General features: G+C 41.6%; 1 protein-coding gene across 1 annotated transcript; it reads right to left on the bottom strand.

The window, feature by feature from the left end:
• Window positions 1–1,374: 1,374 nt before the first annotated feature.
• Window positions 1,375–18,025, bottom strand: lnpep (leucyl/cystinyl aminopeptidase). The gene is made up of 18 exons (XM_076271161.1): window positions 17,563–18,025; window positions 13,179–14,013; window positions 12,861–12,999; window positions 12,519–12,650; window positions 11,827–11,947; window positions 11,562–11,713; window positions 10,986–11,099; window positions 10,668–10,799; window positions 10,284–10,415; window positions 9,992–10,137; window positions 9,676–9,767; window positions 9,180–9,363; window positions 8,817–8,973; window positions 7,283–7,467; window positions 5,529–5,690; window positions 4,784–4,924; window positions 4,559–4,640; window positions 1,375–4,441 (listed from the first exon to the last, which is right to left on the bottom strand). The coding sequence occupies exons 1-18, from the start codon at window positions 17,579–17,581 to the stop codon at window positions 4,310–4,312; spliced, it is 3,057 nt and encodes a 1,018-aa protein (XP_076127276.1). The 5' UTR covers window positions 17,582–18,025; the 3' UTR covers window positions 1,375–4,309.
• Window positions 18,026–21,310: the final 3,285 nt, after the last annotated feature.

Raw genomic sequence — 21,310 nt, 5'->3', positions numbered from 1 at the left:
TGTGACTCTCAAACTGAACAAATTGAACAACAAATTTTGCCCCCAATGTGACTCTCAAACTGTCAACAAATTGCATTATGATAATGATGATTTGAGTAACGCACCAAAGCAGCTGAGAAAAACTGTAACAGAAAACAATTAGCTAACAACACCACAAGTTTTCATAGTCCTACATAGGAGGATTTGTTTGTCTGCTTTGACAGTTTGATCTTTGTAGCCCAAACTGCCACCTTGTTTTGTATGTGTTGGAATACTGTATTACTATCTGCAGATAGGCCATGGTCAGAAATAATGTAGCCTAATTGATGTAGTGTATTTATGTGTGTCGTAGCCTGTTTTAGAATAAGTGATGATACATTCTGGTGTGTGCTCCTGCACACTTGCATGTTCTAATTTAGGCCTACTCCTCATCCACCTATATTTTCCAATTTATGCTAGCCTACTGTATGAACTAGAGAGAATGGACTAATCCCTTGAATCTCCCGCACCTACTGCGCCCCTGACAAAATGGAAGAGCCATCTATTTTTTTAATTCTTAAACAGAAAATGACTTTTGTAAACTTGTTACTTTGTGACTTTGTAAAACAGAAAATGACTTGTGCAACTAAGACATTGTATTAAGTTAAATAAATATGAAAACAAAATATATACCCAGATCCATACTAACACAAATTAGGCTAACAGATCTCAACTGTGACCCTTTTTTCACAACACTACAAACATAAACGTTTGTAATGACTTGTTTACAATGCTTATGACACATTCATGACAGTGTCATGTCACTCTTATGTAGATACCGACAAGTAAAGTGTAACCAGAGACGGTTGAAGTGTTCTAAAGGATCTTTGGTGTAACCGAATATTCTGTTAGAATGTTCTAAACTCCCCTGCTGATGGGTTAAATGCAGCATTAGGGGTTGCATTGTTTAAACCCTCCCTGTAGGTTTCCAGTAGTTAGTTGGCCAGGTTGTGATCCTTGAAGGTCCTAGATATCATGTCTGGGTCACAACCTTTTACCACATTACATGTCTATAAAACCCCTTCTGCCCCCTGGGTATGTAGTTAACAATCAGCTCTATTGTGACAAGCTGTTGTGCTCTCTCCATATGGCTATCTCATCATTGTTGGTTACTACAGTTATAAGGGGGTGAGGTTTTCAGTTCAAACCCAATACAAGTTAATACGTATGTCAAGCCAATTTAACATGAGGCTGTAGTCTACGCCGTTATCATTTCATGTCAGTCAGGACCATACGGTATAAATAAGGTCAGGGCAAATAAAAATGGGCAATATTGCCATCTGCTGGAGGCACATGGTTCCACAAAGCTCCATGTGTTGGTGATGATTGGGGCAGAGACTGACAAATTCATTGATATACTGAGTTTAGAAAATGTCTTTAATTATATATTATAGCATAATGAGACAGCACAGGTTTCACTTCACTTTAAATTAAATGGCCAACATCGCAAGCACAGAAGTAGTGGTACAATTTGTTGGTGGTAGAACTTGCCATTTTTAAAAAGCAAGACTTGAGCCTCAATTCTCCAATGCTACCATTCTTTTGTTCGTTCTTGACATTCAGACAAGATTCTGCATTGCATAATCCACATCCATCATTAGTAGACAATGTTCTTGACTTTTTAAGTTAATAAATCGGTAACCTTCCAAGTGCGCCATTTATGACAAAATTAACATATCCCACAGGCAACAACAAGAAATCAAAGATCAAGCTTTTAGCAGATAAATAACTGAATCACGCAAAATACATAAATGATTTTCTTTTAAATCAAATTTAAAAATTCACTTCTGTATGAAAACATATGATGTTGTATGTACAATAGAAAACAAGAATAATCTCACTAGGGTGGGAGGGTGTGGTCAAGGTCTACTCAATTCGTTGGCTGAACATTGCCACACCCACTTGATTTACACCCTATTACAGAAAAGTACCAGGAATGACAGCCTTCACAAACTCCCTCAGAAATCACCCACATGCTCTCCCACTATGTTTCCGGAGAGGGTAACACTCCCCTCCGGTAGAGACCAGCGTGCTGCTCCTCGATCAGCTAAAATACTCAAGGTCTACAAGGTCTCCTTCGGGTCCCTCTCTCCAGCACTGGTCCATTATGGCGGAGTTTACCTGCTTAGGCGGACCTGGCTTAACTGAGAACTTCACCGTTCAAGCCCCACCGAACACATACAATCAAGAAAGGATACCTTCTGAACTCCTGGTTCTTCAAGTACTGTTTGACACAAGTCTATACATGGTAAAGCATATAAAAGCAAAAAGGGAGTGCCTTTTTTTTTGAAGTTTCTCTTCTCCTTTAACTGGAAATACAGACATATGGTCTAAATCACTCAGTGGGTGACTGCGATCTTTAAAAATGGCGTCCATCATGCGCTCACTTCGCTCCATGTGGACTAGCTGATCCTCCTAGCAGGAAATTGGCAGTTCATCCACCAATCCACACAGACAACATACTTCTGTGTCCACCAATAATGTGGCTCCTATTGACTTTGTGAAGGTGTGGTCAGAACTGAGGCACCATTTTTAAAGGATATTTTTGGGTGATTTGAATGGGGGGGACTTCCTCACTTTCACTAATTGGGATGCTAACTGGCTGAAGCTAATCCTCTACACCATTTCCTAGAATGTACGAGAAAGTATGTCAGGTTGTTTATATTCATAATGTGCACATATGGACAGAAACAAACCTTACTATTAAAAAATATATATTTTTGGTAAGCATTTAATAAAAATATGTCTCTAAATTGCACAGTGAATAAGCAGTGTTGACTTTTATGGCAGAATTATGTAAAATCCTATTATCGTGAATCACCATAGACAAAGCCAAATATACTTTCAGTGACAATTCATGATTTTAGGATCAGTCATTAATACTTAGATCTTCTCATGTATACTGTATAAACTACTGTACTGTATATGGACAACAACTTCATGAAACAGATGAATCTGGTTATGTAAAGGATGGGCCAAGTGAATGCATCTCAGTGAAAACACTGATCACGGAAGGTGTGCCTCTGAGCCCTTCTCATTTGGATATCCAATCCAGGGGGGTATTCCAAGTACATGGTTTAGTGACAAATCTGGGTAAGTTAACTCAGAGTAACTGGTAAACCTCCTACAACAAGAGCCCTATGGCATTGTTTTGTCAGGAGAATGAAGCCATACAGCTCTTCTATTAGGAGGTTTACCCCTTACTCTGAGTTAACTTACCCAAATTTGTCACTAAATCACGTATTTGGAATACCCACCTGATTCACAAAGGAAGGAATAGGCTGGCAGTCTAGTTGACACAATTGGCATCGTCTAAATTTGGGAATCAACAAATAACTCAGGACAACAAGAACCAGTGGGCTGCATTCATACTTGCAAGACTAAAACTGTTCAATGCAGGAAATGAAAGTAAATATAAAAGTTTTATATATTTTATAAATTTCTCGTAATCTCCCACATCAGCAATGGTCAAAATAAAAACAAAGTGCATTCCCTGTTGCCGTTTTGCCATTATTGTGTCCCATGACAAACTCAAAGCACTGTGTGAGAATCGTCCCTGACCAACTGGCCATCAATACTCTCACAGCGTCTCAAACCATATATACAAAAGAGAGGGAGGGAAAAGCATCGTTTTCATAATGCAAACTTTGGAAATACATAGCATGCAACAGATGGAGAGCTTGCTAAGGCAAAAAGTATATATACATTGTAACAGCGGCAGAAGAGCTGTAAGACCTCAAACGTGTGCAAGGAATCTGCTCATGGCTCAAAAATAAAACTCTTTCGCATACGACAAGCCCGAGTCAAAAAGGCAGTGAGGCCTGGAGACATCAACAACAAAGTGTTATATTCAGACCCATTCCCACATAGGGAGCGTGTTTAAGAGGACACTCCTGACCGTCACTGGCAGTAGTATCCACAGTAAGATTAGCGGTTTAGCTTCTCAGTTGTGTGGTTCGTTTTTGTGTCCGGTTGCTCCCGAAAGGCATAAACGTTTTTTCTACTCAAAAGATGCATGTTTGGCGAGTAGCCAAATAAGAGAACACTTAGAGAGAAAAAAAAATTGTACAAAACTCCCAACTTCTTTCCTGTATGTGTCTCAAGACATACAATCAAAAACGGGTAGCCCTGAGCAAGCTTGGAACTCCTACTAGTGCAAACGGTGGCGTTGCTGTGGTGGTGTGTGGTGGTGGGGGGTGGGGTTAGGGGCAGTGCCACCTGGAGGTTCAGAGGAGTGGAGGGAGGAGGAGGTGCAGATGGCAGGTGTGGTGGGGGGGTACATGGGCAGCCTCTACAGCCAGTTTCGGAGTGTATCCAGGTTTTTGTCCATCCACTGGATGTTGAGCTTGATTGTCTCGGCCGCCTCCTCCACACTTCTCATCTGTGAGCCTTTGTCTTTGAGTGAGCTGAAGAAGTTCTGAAGCTGTTTTGGGGGAAGGCTTTGGTGATTAGCACTCAAGACATTGCTGGTTTGCTAGGATGAATTTAAATGTACACATACATGTTAACCTGATAGTCAATATTACCCCCTCTGCCTTACCTCTTGAAGTTGAAGCTTGGTAGAAAACTGGGAGGTTGTTGACACAATAATATTTTGAATGGCAAAAGACCCAATAGGAAACCTAAAAAAAAGAAAACATGTAAGAGAGAGAGAGAGAGAGAGAGAAAGAAAGAAAGAAACACAATAATGTAGCCTTCCAATCTGGATATGGACCATAAACAATGTGTCAAATTCCACATGATCTGAAGGACATGAGGTGCTCACTTTTGAGTGATCTTTTCCCAGTTTTCCTTGACAAAATTCCATGCGTAGAGGTAGCCGGCAAAGCTCCTGCAGACGGTGCTGATGACCAGCGGGAGCTCCTGGTTCTGAATGTCATTTCCACTAAGGCCAGCTTTGAGTATCCTGCCCCAAATGATAGTGATAAAGTATGTCAGCGTCACATGGACATCCCACAAAAGAGTTGATGGGTTTTGTATCAGGGCATATCAGTTCAAAACAACGAAATTAGAAGAGTCATAAACAGTGGCCATATCCATTTAATAACACAACTGATTTTAGAAGGAATGCTGTGGAGGTGCTGTACAATGCAGTTATGCAGACATGGTCAATCATATTTTTTATCAGTCACTATCCTTTTCGAAATGGCATGTCATCAGTAAACAGTTAAACAATGGTTGATGAATCAATATCCTTTTACTGTAGAAATGGCACATTACTAAATATGCATCCTGGATGACAATCTGATTTAATTCCATCTAAAAAAAACAGTAAATGTCAGCATCAATCGTCAGTCTTCAGGCCTTTTAGAATTTCAAACATTGGGGAAACCATCTCATGTCAAGCCAGAAATGATATCTAGGACCTTCAAGGATCACAGCCTGGTTACACAACCTGGTCAACTAACTACTGGAAACCTACAGGGAGGGTTTAAACAACGCAACCACTAACGCTGCTTTTAACCCTTCAGCAGGGGCGTTTGGAACATTCTAACAATCTATCTCCTCACCAGGCGATCCGGGACACGTTGTGCGTGCTGGCAAGAGCCTCCAGCATCTTGCGCTTCTCCGAGTCGTAGATGGAGTGCCTGTAGGCCTCCAGCAGCGTGTTCCAGCCGTCGTCCGTCTGTGCCGCCACCGAGAACACCACCCTCATCAGGTCCCCCGGGATGCTGGCGGAAGAGCAGAAAGTGGAGAAGGGGGTCCTGTAAACAGCACGGCTGGAACCAACTATTATTCCCACGGTTGATTTAATCTGTCGATCATTTTACTGAGCAACTGATTAGTTGTTTGATGTAACTTAAAGACATTATGAAAACTATTGATTAGAATTTCCCAAAGCCCACCATCATGAGCATTTGTGGAGCTCACAGGAGAGCTTCCTTCTGGCTGTTCAGTTCTATTCAATGAATCTGACCAATATGACGCATTTGTCCAATGAAAGCTGAGAAGAGACGGGCATTGGTCTTTTATTGCACTACTTTGTCTGGGAAACATTTAGGCGGGGATCACATTAGCCAGCGGCAAGCGGCAGGTTTCCTATTGTTCTCTATGGTTCGGCAGCGGAACGGTGGCAACGCTGGCGTAACGCTAGCGTTGAACAAGCTGAGCGTTGAACTTGATTCAACTTTCAAAGCGCAACGCGAGCGTATTCAATTGACAAACCGTTTGTTTTGCTTAGGAATGAGATAAAACTTATTATGGTCTGAGCGTTGCGTTAGCCGCTGCCGCTTGCCGCTGGCTGATGTGATCCTCGCCTTAGGCTGCCCTTATCGGAGTAAACCTAGACAAACTAATAAGACAAATACCGGTAAACCTTAGACAAACTAATTTTCCATGGCTGAGCTGAAGCAACGAAATTGTGCTTTCAAGCATCTTGGTGGTAGAGTCTGGTTTCTAACCACTGCATGGTTTTATTGTGCAATGTCTACAAAATAGGCTGTCAAAATTGTTTGTATTGGTTTTAACTTGCACAAGGTAAACATAAACTGACTGGGAAATTGTACATTTTAAACATAGCACCAACAATTCAGCCAAGTGGAATGAAACTGAGATAATTGAGAATTAATTAAGTATAGTTAAGGAGTTGAGTTACATTGCAGTTTATCCTGCAAACTTAAGAAATGGCCAAATCTAAATTGAGTATACCCATGTCATATCTATTCACACTCTCTCACTACCTGCCTTTTGCGATCATGTGGAGCTGTCAGAGTAACAATCAAGGGTTATTGTTTTTGAACTGAATTGAACTGTGTTTTTGAAGTTATAGCCTACCTAAATATAGAGCAGTGTTTCTCAATGTGTGGTCCGGGGACCACTGGTGGTCCGCAAGCTATCCCAAGTGGTCCACGAGCAGACATGATAAAATATAATATAGATTTTGCAATATTGAACCAACAGAAAATACAAACAGTTCTGCAACACTGCCTATGTAAGCTATGCCAGTTTAAATCATATGAATCCTCTGACACAATATGCAAGGTGCAAAGACAATAAGCAAGGTGGTTCATTGAGTAGGCCTATTGTGTAATATACTGTTGAAGTAGGTCTACTCTTTTTTTTTAGCTAGGTGGTCTGTGAGTTTTTTTTGTATTGGTTAAGTGGTCCTTGGTCTGAAAAAGTTTGAGAAACACTGATATAGAGTAACTGGTAGTTTAGATCACTACATTTTGTAAGTAGCTTGCCCATCACTGCTACTTCATGACAATCACACCATCACAAGTCGGATCATTCAACAAGGACCGTTTTGTTGCGCCACACTCACTGGTCTGTGTTATTGGAGTCCACCCATTTCTTGAAGAGAGCCATGGCTTGTTCTGTGCAGTTTCCCTTGTAGAAGTTGCAGGAGATCTCCAGCAGAGTGGAACGCAGGGTTTGCTTGGCCACAGAGTTCTCCACTCCCCAGGACTGGCTGTCCATCAAATCCTGGAAATGACTGATGATGTACGCCTGGACACAAAGGGACAAAAAATCATCTCTAAAAGGAGACCTGGGTGCATGTTATAATAGCTTAAATACCCTGAACAAATAGTAAAAGACCTAAATAGTCTTTAGTAACAAATAGTACAAATAGTAAAGACTTAAATGCCAGGGCATACAGGCATATGGTTTAGTATGTTTACCTAGAGTGGTTAGGTGAAAACACACAAAGGACTAATTTCATCCTGCCCTGCAGGTTAAGCAAGAGGACTGAGATTAAATCCTCATAGATGACTGACCCTCATGCTGCCCACTGGAGAACAGAGGCAAACATTTGCGGAGAACATGTTTCCTTTGAACTTTGTGTGAACATTTAATTTCAACATCAACCCTTTGTCCAGCATCCTAGTGTGTTGGCACACAACTACCTCCTCAAACTGTTTGTAAGCTACCACAAACTCAAGATACATAGAAAACATGTGCAAACATTCACCTTTGTTTGCTAATTTGAACACACCTTGAGATTAGCAAGAGGGCTGAGATCAAATGTACCTAGCTGACTGATTAGGGACGCAGTCTTATTAGGGACGCACCGATATATTGACCAACATCAGAATTGGCCAGTATCAGCCTTGTTGACTAATATAGGCTGTGGACAAATTTATATTTACCAGCACGAGAGCAGACAGCACACTGTCACCCACACGCATATCCTCCATCCACAAGGGGCGTCAGCTACTTCCGGTCTTATTGGTGATTGACTATAAGACCTGCGGAATGGCAGTCAATTGAGAGAGGCTCGGAGAACTGGGGGAACTCAGCTGCTGGGTCGATGCAGTGAAACTCCCAGCTGCTTTTGCCGTGCAACACATGAACTGTGCACCTTGTCAATATTCTGTTTGGTTTAGTTGTGGTTTTGTTTCATTTGGGCCCGTTTTCGTTTGTTTGTTCGTTTGTGTGGTCGTTCGTTTCAGTCCTCCTTGATCGTGGGGTTTCCCCTTGCTCTGGGGTTTCCCTGCACGGTGGACATCTGCCAAGCGCGAGCTGGACACCTTGGAGAGGCAAGAGTGAGGTGGCCCGTCGGGAAGGTAAGCTGGCCGCCCCTTGGTTTCTCATTCATCTGCTGAGCTCAAACATACTGACTGACATGTCCTCTGCACACATCCAGATAATGTGGTTTAAGGTCCTAGCAACATAGAAATATTCCCTAGACTTGTAACGCTGGTTGCTAGACTAGAATTCCCTAATAGTAGTGACTAACCTTCAACTTGCTCTGAAGGTTTAGCGAGAAGGCCAAAGTCTATAAGGGAGGATTAACTTTCACCTTGCTCTGCGGGTTTAGTTAGATAACTGAGATTAAGTCTACATAGGTGACCGACCTTCATCCTGCCCACTAGGTTGAGGTCCTGCCTCTTCTCCAACATCCTGAGGATGTGCATGAGCTGGCCCAGGGCTTCAGTGAGTGGAGCCGTCTCCGTCTCGTTGGTCATGTAGTTCATCATGTTCAACACCTGCCTGAAGGACACCTTGCCCAGTCTGAAGGAAAATTAAACACCAAATTAAATAAAATGAAACGTCTTATTAGGTTTCATCAGATAGCTGTTGGGAAGTCTCACATGTGTGAAGTGACAAAAAAATGCTTTATTAACATATTATGTTAAGCGTAAAAGTGCATGGGTAGAATAGCCACTCCTTTTCTTGTTACAAACTAATCTAAGACACTTTTCATATTAAGTCAGTACCTTGAAAGCATGAATACGTTGTTAACAAGAGCAGCTCGATCTTCATGAGTGAGGACGTTCATGTCATTCTGCAGGGCTTCTATGAGAGCTCTCCAGCCCTCCACTCCATAGTCCACAATGTAGAAGCCCTCGTTTTTGAAGTTGAATTTCAACCAGTTAACATCAGAAGGGATGTCTAGTTTGGCTAAAAACGTGTGAAACAAAAACACAGAAACTGAAAATCTAAAACATATCAACTGTACAATGATAAATATACATTGTAGCATTTCTTTAAAAAAAAAACTTTGTAATTCAAAATATTTAGTGTAGTAGTCAATCTGTACAACCAGAGAGCAAAGTCCCATTGACAGCAATAGATTCAACAAATGAATAGTATCAAAATTATAAAAAATTATTTAAGAAAACAATATTTAGTCATAGACTTTAGTTTAACGATAAATCACAGCAACCGCTATAATGTCTTTTACAGCAAAAAGGTTGAAGGTGACAAGCACACCTGATTTTTCCTTGAGGACAAACACCTGCTTGCAGCCACTGGCATTGCTACAGCTGTCATTGACATATGTCAGTGGAATGTGCCACACGTTCCTTCACGAGACACATGGAAGAGAAACAGCAGAGGACAAACAAACATGAAATCACAATTGTATCACTGAATAGGCAATTCCATACATTAGGGTCATTTGAATTTTCTCTGACTAAGAGGTGGGCCTTTTCTAAATCCAAATGTCAAGAATTCCCACCCGCAAAACCATTTCAATTTGTTTCAGCTGTTTGTATGTTTCAGTTTAGAAATGTGTTCAGAACAGTACTTGGAAGTGAAGTTCCCAGCATCAAGGAGGAAGTGCTCCTGCGTAAGTTTGACCTCAGAGCCCTTTCTGCTCACAGTGACCAGAGGAAAGCCCTTCTGGAGAGTCCACGTGTTCATCATCTCCGTCACATTGAATGTTTTGCTCACCTGTGTAAGGTACATGGGAAGACAAGACTAATCACATGGGGGCTGTGCTGTGAAGTAGCCGCGCATAGTACAAAACTAGCACAAAAATGCACATCTGTTCCCCTCAGGTGACAATGTTGCAATATCTAGTTTTTAGGTGAAGTTACCGAGGAAAGGCTGTTCCACAGGTCTTCATTGACTGTATTACGACTTTTGAACTTCTTAAGATAATCAATCACTCCTTTCTGGAATTCTCCATCATTCAGTGTGGAATTGACCATGAGCAATATTGAGGCACCCTGAAAAAATAAAATAGCACACATTCTAAAAACACAGACTTACTATTTGGAATGACAAACAAAACCAACAGTGGCCCTGTAAGCCCCACACACACACACACACACACACACACACACACAAGTATGCTCGGACTTAAAAACATCTTCATGAGGTCAACAACTTTAAAATTGTTTGAGTGACGTTAGAGGTCATACACCGTTCAGAAATATCACAGTTCTTTTTGGACTTGGTCTAGGTTCAGAAAAGCGCACCTTCTCATAGGACACGGAGTCAAACATTTCCTCCACTTGCTCTGGAGTTTTCACCACGGCAGAGATAGGGTGGGAGGAGTTCAGAGAGTCTTTTGCCAAAGCTCTAAAACGAACGTTGAGGAACTCATTGTCCTAAAAGCAATTTTAAACAAAGCAAGGCAAATAAGAAACTTTGCAATCAAATGTAACAGCCCACAAAACAACTGAATTGACTTAATTATTTAGACAAATATTCAAAATCAAGTATACATTACTAGATAATTCAATATGCTTTCAAAAGTATTAGCATTATAATACACACATGCAAAGGTAACTTACAATATCAAGTTCAGGGAACAATTTCTCAATGGACATGTACTGCATATAAGAGGCAAAGCCTTCATTAAGCCACAGGTCATTCCACCACTTCATGGTCACAAGGTTCCCAAACCACTGAAAGAAATCAAATGCACCTAGACTGAGCAATATGATTATGACATACATACTTATGCAAGCAGCTATCAACACACATTGGCCAGTGGAATAGCTGCTGGGATAAATAAATAATCAAAAAGTACATACAATTACAAAAATATACAGCAAAAACAATCATCTAGACATATACACTACATTTGGTCAATATCAATTTGTAGTAGTGCTATTTATATTAAGGAGGAAATGCAAAATAATACATTTCGGTCACACAGCAGTGAACTCAAAACAAATCCAACAATTTTCTAACTGATTGAAAACTGATCCAACTGATCCTCTGTAGTGTGTATATGGTTGCTAACCTGGTGGTGCCAAACTAAATGACAATACTAAATGAAATCGCTGGTGGGCTGGTGACGCTGCTACAAAACATCACGAGTGATGGATAGATGGATGGGGATGGGATGGTTACAAGTGCTGTACCTGGTGGGCGATTTCATGTGCAATAACAGAGGTCACCAGCTGCCTGTCCAGGGGCGAGGAGTGATTCCCCACCAGCAGTGTTGTTTCCCGAAATGTGATTAGTCCCCAGTTCTCCATGGCCCCCGCCAGGAAGTCAGGGATAGCCACCATATCTGAATAAAAACCAGGTCACATGATGACAAAGACTGCAATGACACGCAGATAATGACCATTGTAGTGGTCCCTCCTACTAAAACACACAACAATTGTGTGTGGATGGACCCACCTAATTTGTTTAGGGGGTAGTGGATGTCAAAGAATTCATTGTAGAATTCAAGCAGCTTTGCAGCACTGTCCAGAGCATAGTTGACTTGATCCTTCTTGTCTGGTACAGCATAGACTGAGACCTGAATGTAAGCATCCACATATCCACATACTGTTCAGACAAGGAAGACTTTTCTTCACATAATATAAACAAGTTATAACTACACAGTAAACCTCAGTGGACAAATAATATACAATTTGCCACGCACTTCCTGGAAGGCTTTTCAGCCAGCACAAACATTTCCGATTGGACATCAACTGCATTGTTTTAGCGCACCTGTTTACACGGATCCGGTTGGGTGTTACACCTAGTGAATGAGCATGTTAAAATGCTGAAGGATTTATGCGTATGTCGAATTTGAATAAAGAGTTGCACTGTTGGACATAAACAAGATGTTTAGTGTCTGAGTGAACACGAAAGGAGCAGAATATAACAGAAGACCGTTGCTAACGCTCCACTGGAAATAAATGTGCTGCTGAAACAGCTTTCCGTGGCCATAGTCCATCATACGGGGAAATCCTTTTCTTTTTTTTAAATCAGTACCATATCTCTTAGTATAAACCATTTTTTGTCATGGCATGCAATGATATCCTGTTTTTTTAGAGCTTTTCTTCCAGGTTGTTTTCATTGACAGCTTGATAAAAGCAGCCTACCTCGGTTCCACTAACGTTGCGGCTCACACTGCTCAGGTTGGCCACGATGAAGGCCACTAAGTAAGTGCTCATGGTCACACTCTTTTCAAACTCATCCAGCAGGAGCCCATCCTTCTGTGGCGTAGTCTTGGTCTGCAGCACAAAAAATCAAGGCTGTGTTCAATCAAATTAAGCCTACATAACCAGGTTGTATAAAAAAGATAGAGATGTATGCTATCATTTGCAGTTTGGTCCAGCAAAGCTATCAGATTCCTAACATTTGGGCTCTTTGAGTGCCATTAATGGAACTGTGCTTGTGATTTTTTTTTTTCCACGAAGAAGCTGTTAATGATGTTGTGCTACCTTGGGCATGTTAGATAAGCTTATGTATCCGGCTTCTCTCTTTATCTTCACAGAAAACGTAGCTTTAAAGGCTGGCTCGTCGAAGCAGGGGAAAGCCTTACGGGCAGCTAAAGGCTCAAATTGGGTTGCAGCCAGAACTCTGCAAGGAGGAAAAACACAAATTGAATTAATGTCCAGAGAAAAAACAGAGATTATCACTCAATTACATTTCTATAAGCTCAAACACACCAAACTGAATATTACTGCAGAGTGCCTATATTTAACAACAACCATGATGCCAATTTTCAACAATAGGAAGCCTGTGAACACATCCTTTACCGTCTGGTGCCAGTTGTGTCTAGGTAGGAGCTGTTGTAGAATCCGTCGTAGCTGTTTGAAAAATTTGCTGTATAGTTCAGCTTGAGCACACACTGCTGTCCCTTCTTGAGTTGTACATCTTTAATCGCAATCTGTTGATAGGGCTTGTATTCTGTAGGCTTCACCTCGACACCCTGCAAAGTTGCACGGCTGATTTTTAGGTCAGAGCTGTGCAGGACAAGCTTGTCGGTGTCCTGCTGAGGCGTCATGGTGATGGAGACTGACCCCTGGAAGGTCATGGTGGTCAGGTTGGGTTGCAGCAGGATGTCGTAATGCACGGGGACCACCGTGGTGGGCAATCTCAGGTCAGCCCAGGGGAACGGCTTCCCATCGGTGGAGATCGGGTAGACGACTTCCTGTGTGGCGTTGGGCTTCTTGCATCCATCTTTGGTAAACGTGCAACCGGGCAAGAAGTAGATGACCATGACCATGGAGGCGATCAGTACCAGGATGAAGACCCCGGCCACCAGGGTCTTGGCTGAGGGCACGGAGCAGAAGCCGCCGGAGGGGTTCTGCCGTGTGTACACCGAGGCAGCAGCAGCCCGTTGGCTGGAACTGCGGTTCATGAAGGACATGCCCAGCAGCCGAGCGGAAGACTCGTAGTCCTCTTCGTCCTCATCGCCATCGTTCTCGCCCAGGCCACGGACAAGCAGGCGCGAGGTGCGGGGCTCGTAGACCACGTCGTCCGGGTCCAGTGGGTAGGAGGACGAGGGCGTCTCCTTGGCCAGGTCCACCACGTCCGGCTCCTCCTCGAACAGGCTGTTCTCGATCATGTTCCTCGGCAGTGGAGCTCGCTCTGCATGGTCGATTTGGAGATAGGGCCAAACACAGAACATTACTGCTTAGAATGCGGCATGTCTGAATAAGTCACTAGACAAGTGCTTAGTGAAGTGCAAAAGCTTAAGTCACGACAGAGCAAGCTGTCTCCACAAATGCAATACACTTATGACAGCACATTTTTGTGCAAATATTTCCCAAACAAACACCTCTTCTGTCCAGACCATTGCATTTAGTCCAGGCTATAATTTTACAATTTGCCTGGCATCCACAACAAATAGGCTACTCGCTACACTCCTATACCAGAAAAAGAAGACCATGGACCTATCAATACAACTTCCGTGTCAAATCAAAAAAGGTTGTTACTGCACCATCTCAGATTTTGTTCAAACACCATAAACGGGTCCCAAAACTAAGGGCTTTAAAATATTTCTGTTCAAATCCTATGTCTTCATAACCCTTTCAGCCCTTGCTATTACTTTGGTTTAACAGCCTGAAAAACATGTTATAAGTATATATCCTCTTTTGAGGATCCCGTGAGAGAAATTTGGTCTCTGCATTTATCCCAATCCGTGAATTAGTGAAACACAAACAGCACACAGTGAGGTGAAGCACACACTAACCCAGAGCAGTGAGCTGCTTGCTACAGTGGCGCTCGGGGAGCAGTGAGGGGTTAGGTGCCTTGCTCAAGGGCACTTCAGCCGTGAATGTGGGCATGGGAGAGCAGTGCTCAACCACTTCCCCCACCCACATTTTTCCTACTGGTCGGGGATCGAACCGGCAACCCTTCGGTTACAAGCCCGAAGCCCTAACCAGTAGGCCAAGGCTGCCCCGTGTTATCTGGGAAGCAATAGGCTATTTGGGCATTAATATTTTGAAAAACATTATTCATAGCCAGCCAAAATGTTGAAGGATAGAAGAAAAACATATTCATAGTATGATGGCTTGTATGGCATACTCGTAGGTTTTCTTACTAAGGTCTTAGATTTAAAACAAAACAGAAAATGACATTGAGGGTATTCATACCCAATTGGGATCAATCATTTGGGGAAAAAGGGATAAGGGATACAAGGTTAAAAACAAGGGAAGGTTACAATTGTCAGTCATTTTCAAAGGATTAAAATGATATTTGGGGTAGCTAGTAGGCACATGAAAATCTGTGTGGATGTAGCTCAGTGTATGGACATTTAGTGTGGAGTGCACAGGGTTGAATATAGGGAGATGAAGGGTGGGAAATTTGACCCAAATCGCCACAGGCCAAGGTATAGCAAACTAGGAATAATACTTTTTAAGACGGTGATGCTAAAACATGGCCTCCAAAATAAGGCCTTAGTTCTGGAACTTGACCTGATTTGAACTCTGATTTGACACTGAATAAGTCATTGCCATTGATTATCATCATTTTAATCACGGTACAAGGCCATAGGCTGGCCCAGAGCCGTATAAAGGTACCTTTATATGGCTCTGGGCTGGCCTGTCCCTTCAATCATCAAGTCACTACGGTTCTGCATGGATGCGCATGGATTCAATGACACTGGCATTTTTACCTTGATAGACGAGAATTTCTAGTTCTAAAATCAAAACTTTCACGTGGGCAGTAAGGCCCAGGCCTAAAATGTGGGGCTGTAACTGAGAGCTCTGACCCAGATTGATCATAAGACAACAACAAACTTCTTCCTCATTTGTACACTTCCTAATTTCTCGCTTCTACAGTAAAGCACTTTCTTCGCACAACACTCAAATGAGATAAATAATATAATTAATCATTGTAGCTGTAGTGTCCTCGCTAACTTTTTGTGCTAAATATGACTCAAAACAATACTCTAAACAATGCAGCCTGGTATAAATCTCCAAACCATAAAACCCTGCAATAATTTCTCCGAACACCCAAAACAAATAACCTAACTCTGCCATTTCTCTTAATGAATAAGCATTTTATGAACTCTGTGCAAACTCCTCGATTTAAGTGAGGCTGTAACTGTAAAGCATAGACTGCAGGTGTGTACTGACTTGTAAACAATTCAACGTAAAACGTAAGTCAACAGAACTCAAGCTGCCATGTTTGATCAATGAAATCTAGCCAAAATGAAATGCTTGTTTGTTTTACATGGAGCACTATCATGGCCCATTTTTGCAGATTAGACTTCAGGCTTTGTACATCACCAAAAATAACAATTTGTATGAAAGCAATAAACCAACTGTTGAAAGCAAGAATACTTCTGCAGATTACAATGAACTAACCATCCAAACATGTCCAGATATAGAAATATTTTAGAACAAGCTGGACCTGGCATATTACATTACCTTGGCCATTACTTCTTAGCACAAGCAATCAGTATCTCCAAATCAAAGCAATCAAGCTCATGCACACTGTCCAGACTGAATGGTGGGTGTTAAGGCTCATTCTGATTATAGCTTGTTTGTTTGCTAGAGCAGTGAACTGAATGTTACTGATAAATAATCAGCTGACGTGAATGACCCCTTTTGCAGGAAGGCTTTACACTACACGATAGACTTCTGAAAACAAAGTACTTCAGATGGTCCAGGGGAGTATTCCAAGTAAGCTTACTTGGTTTAGTGACAAACCTGGGTAAGTTAACTCAGAGTAAGTGGTAAACCTCCTACAACAAGAGCCCTATTGCATTGTTTTGTTAGGAGAATGAAGCCATACAGCTCTTCTATTAGGAGGTTTACCACTTACTCGGAGTTAACTTACCCAGGTTTGTCACTAAACTACAGTACGTACTTGAAATACCCCCAGTGCTCTCTCAGGCATGGCAACAATAACCTAGCACTGTTTATCACATAGCCTACAGCTAGGTGGTTAGCTACTCACTGTAAGTCAGCTGTGAGAACCATATTTGAAAGTTAGTTTGTTAAACACACAAATTAGTTAGAAAATTAACCCTCACAGTACTTTAAAGATCTTGCTGTTGTGTTGTTCTTAGAATGACGTTGTATCCTTTCATTGAGACATTAGCCTAATTTGTTTGAAAGTTAGGATGTACATTGAGACTACTATGCTAGTAGCTAGGTGCTGTCAATCCAAATAAATGCACTTTCAAGACCATGTGAGATGAACTCAGAAGTAAACAAAGAGTTCCCAGTACTGCAAGCGTACAAGGGGATAGATGCTAACGGTATTATATTTAAACGTGATGACTAGCTTAGACAAACGTTACTCTGTCCTTAACTAACCCATGACCTCGTCTAAACTTGTAACTTCGCAGTTAAGTAGAGAGCAAACTTATCTCTTCGGGGAAGGCTACAATTAGGCTAATATAGCTAACAACTGAACTTGCAAAACCCATACATGCATGCAGTACCAGTACCAACTCGTTCACCTAGCATCTATGCAAGTCATCGTCTAACTGACCATCCAGTGAACAAGGACTAAAACCCGACTAAAACTAGCTAACATTAAATCGAGCGTCTCCATAGCTAGCTCCTTCGAACTAGCTAGCTAGCATAACTAGCTGTCTGGTTAGGCACTTGAGAAGTAGGATGGAGAGCAGGTAAGATAAAGTCAAGTTCTTGGTTAAACGTATAAGGACGTCAAGTGTCTTACCTTCATCAAATTGTTCCATGACGGAAGAGAAAATCTGGAGATTTTAGCCGTGTCTTCGGAAAGGTAGTCGACAACACAGTGATATTAACTTAGCCCTTGATGCACCACCACTGACAGCCAGGGGTTGTCAAACAAGTAAGTTAGCTAGTGTGCTAGCTACCTAAGCAACTTACATGTCACGAACATCCCTCGAACTGGGTTTCACATTAGAGCTAAATAAAATAAAATAAAATAAACTGACACGACACAAAATACTTATATCTTAACTGAGATTGGTTCGTGGTCAACGATTCTTATTTCAACAACTCTAAATGTTGTGGATAGCGCTGCAACCTGACTCACGGAGTTAGGGCTACCCCGATTCACTTAAGATACCATGTGTCAAGTGTTTTTCACTCCGTCTGTGTTTTCACTTCCCTGTTTTCAATGGGACTCCAGTGCAACTGTACTAGTGCCGCCATCTGTTAACGTGTTATAATATAAAACGTGCATGCATGTAGGCAAATGAAAACCACACAGACTCATCACAGATTTTCATTAGCCTATAAATGCTGGGGAAGTCAGCAAGGTCACACACCAAATGTAACCTATTCCATAGAGATTTTCACAAGCCATCCCAATCCAAATACAGGGATTAAAGTGAAAAAAAATCGTTTGACTGAACTTTTTTCAGGCCATAAGTCATACGTTGTTCATATCTACCTATAGAGATAGCACCCCTTTTGCGGTCGCGACCTATTGGTTTTTAATGTACAAAAAGATGCAAACAGCAAAGTAAAGGGAGTATTCGCCTTATTCACACAGCGGCCATTGTTTAAACCAAAACGAGGCTACAGGGTACACTTACTATATAATTAATGCCACCTACAGGTGAATGCATAGAACATAACAATCCTATGGTTTGTGTACCCTGTAGCCTCGTTTTAGCCGCCAATGGCCGCCATGTGAATAAGGCGAATTGAGAGTGTTCTTGATTGAGATTGAGATTTTAGTACCATCCCTGACCATTGCTGATTAACCATTGCTGTTCTTTTCTACTGCAGCAATATTGTAGAAAGGCTTTAACACACTCTTATTTAATTACTTCAGGCCAAAAGTGTTTAAAGGGGAGATTTTTTTCTTGTTAATATGCAATTCAACACCAAGTAAAATCAAGTTTGCAAGACTTCCCATTTCCTCATCAAAGTAACAAATCAGAACATTCTAGATATTGTTCATATTTCCATTTGTTGCCTCATCCGCATTTAATGATAACATGGTAATTTTGAGTTTTACAGACAACTCAGTTTTCCAATGAGCAGCAATACTGTGTGTGCTCATGCAGGAGGTCTGCGCATTTGTAACGACAATCTGGAGACGGCGCTTTTGTCTTCAGCAACAGATTGTATAAGGCTGACAAGAGGTTGCGATATGGTTAAGGACAGGTCGTGTTGCGCTATGAAAGAACATGCGTAGCCTACTTTCTAAACGTAAAAACGGTCAGCCATAGATAAACGTAGCCTACCTCTGTCGTGGTGGCTAGTTGCACCAGGTAGGGAAGATGTCCTGAAGTGCACGAACGTTAACCTTATGGCGGTCTTCTGATTGGTGGCGTGCTAAAACGTTTTCCTATTGCATCCATAAACAATTTTCTTGCAGCGAACCGCGCAAAAGCAAACTCCTGGCACTTTAATTTCTTTACACCATGGCTTGTTAGTTCTCCCCCGTTTCCAACAGCTGCCCATCTGCATTTATTTTTTAACTTTTGACACCTGCCTTCCTTTAGCAACAACGCATCCATGACAGCTAGTGGCCTTGCCAAATAGACGCACACAAATCATGACGCTAATATGCGAGGTTCTGGTAGGCCCACTGGTTATGGTTTTGTGCTATAAATTAATATTTTATAGCAAAGTTTTAAGTTGACTATTTTAATTGTATGGTTATTTTTTGTCAACATACACTCACAACCTATTGTCGTTAAAAGTGAGGCCTAAGCAAAATAGGCTACAAGGCTGTCTGTGCGTCACAAACACGACTGACCCCCTTACTCGACACGCTCAGGCAAAACCTTCCGTCGCAAATTGTGAAAAACATTGTTTTATGTCATAACAGACGGGATAATAAATTGCATAGGCTACGGTTTATATTGCGTCGCTTTACACATAATGTTAGTTGCATTGATTAAAAACGGTAACAATAATAGTAGCCTACATCGGGTGGCATAGCAGGCTATCTGTAAGTCATAGGTGACACCCAAAATGAATGACCTCCCCTGACAAGAGTTCGCGATAGTAAGTGTCTACATTGATGCACGGAAAGAACACAGCCTCCGAATTCGCACATAGAGCTCACAATATCATATCCAAAAAAGTTAAACGGATTGGCCAACCTCATCAGCTGTCTCGATTGTGTCACTATAATCTAACTTTTAGACCGTTATAGTCCTCCATACGTGTTCTTTTTTTTAAGCAAACGCCCGAGACAAGTGTGTAGCTACAACATACAAAGCGAAACTCATGGCTGACGTAGGCCGTATAGGACGTATCTTCTTGAGCGGTCACCGATTGAGACACAGTAAGTTCTCAAGAACACTATTAGGTCTTTAAACATTTACCTAATATTTGTAGTTGCCTTAAAAAAGGAAAAGCAAAGGTGACAGTCCCCCCCCCCCCTCCTATTTTTTTTCTCATCGGATCTGCATCGATCTCAAATATGACATTTCTAAAATCAAATTGACGGAAATCCGTCCTATGACGGAGAACTTTAATCCTTGCAAATATGAAAATCCTAGTGAAAGAATATTAGCCATTAGCCGGTCATGGCTAATCGGATTGAGTTTTCTCATCTGAACCGACTCTAAAATAGACCTGTGCTGATGACCTGACTGAAAACATGTCTGACCCAGGGATATTTCTGGAAACCTTCTGCAGAGTGCAGACATTCAGGGCCGTAGTCACCATAGACATTGAGGGGGACGTGTCCCCCAAAATATTCAAATATGACCAAAATGTCCCCCCCAATATACGGACATAGAAAAAGAAAGCACGAATAAAGTGCTACACTAGGCCTACAGGAAACCAACACGCATCAGAAATGTAATCAAACGTAACTAACACACAAATTAGTGACCTATGGCCATACATGTTTGGAGCCGATCAGACTGAAAGGGAACATTTTCCATATTGTAGCCTATTATTTTATTTTATTTTATTTTATTTTATTTTATTTTAAATGATGAATTTGTGCAAGCCTGTGTCATTTCTTTCACGTCTTTCAACATACATAATGCATTCATATGCTAGTAGTAATGCCAGAAATTACCGTTTATAGGCCTCTTAGAAATGATTGTTGCATCTTGCATATTATTTAGATGCGCACTCAATCGTGCATCCATGCAGGCAAAACGTGATCAAATGTGGCGACAGCACACAAGTTGGAAAAAACGTTTACAATGTGATGATAGCCTACAGTTAATGTGAATCGCGGACAATAACCAAATAAAGGAATTTGCACCACCATTCACCAATTAAAGGCTGTAGTAGGCCTAGTGTTTCTACATGTTGGCACAAAACGTCATTTCTGTCAGAAGCCAGTCTATAATGCATACAGGGGTAACATGAAGTGAGTCAGACAGAAGAGGGGCCTGTCTTAGTAGCCTATTCCTGAATCCTGTCCCTTTCAAACTATGTTAAAATTGTGTGATTAGCCGCCAGCATAAAAAAAATCGAAATTAAAAGACAAAATCTTATTAGGCCAAACCTATGAG

Source organism: Alosa pseudoharengus, unplaced genomic scaffold (assembly GCF_046254945.1).
Source record: "Alosa pseudoharengus isolate Yale_2024_CS ecotype anadromous, Long Island Sound unplaced genomic scaffold, YU_APseudo_1.1 YU_APseudo_1.1_scf_6, whole genome shotgun sequence".
Classification (NCBI taxonomy): Eukaryota; Metazoa; Chordata; class Actinopteri; order Clupeiformes; family Clupeidae; genus Alosa; species Alosa pseudoharengus.
The sequence above is the reverse complement of the archived record's forward strand: the minus strand, read 5'-3'. Positions and strand labels throughout refer to the sequence as shown.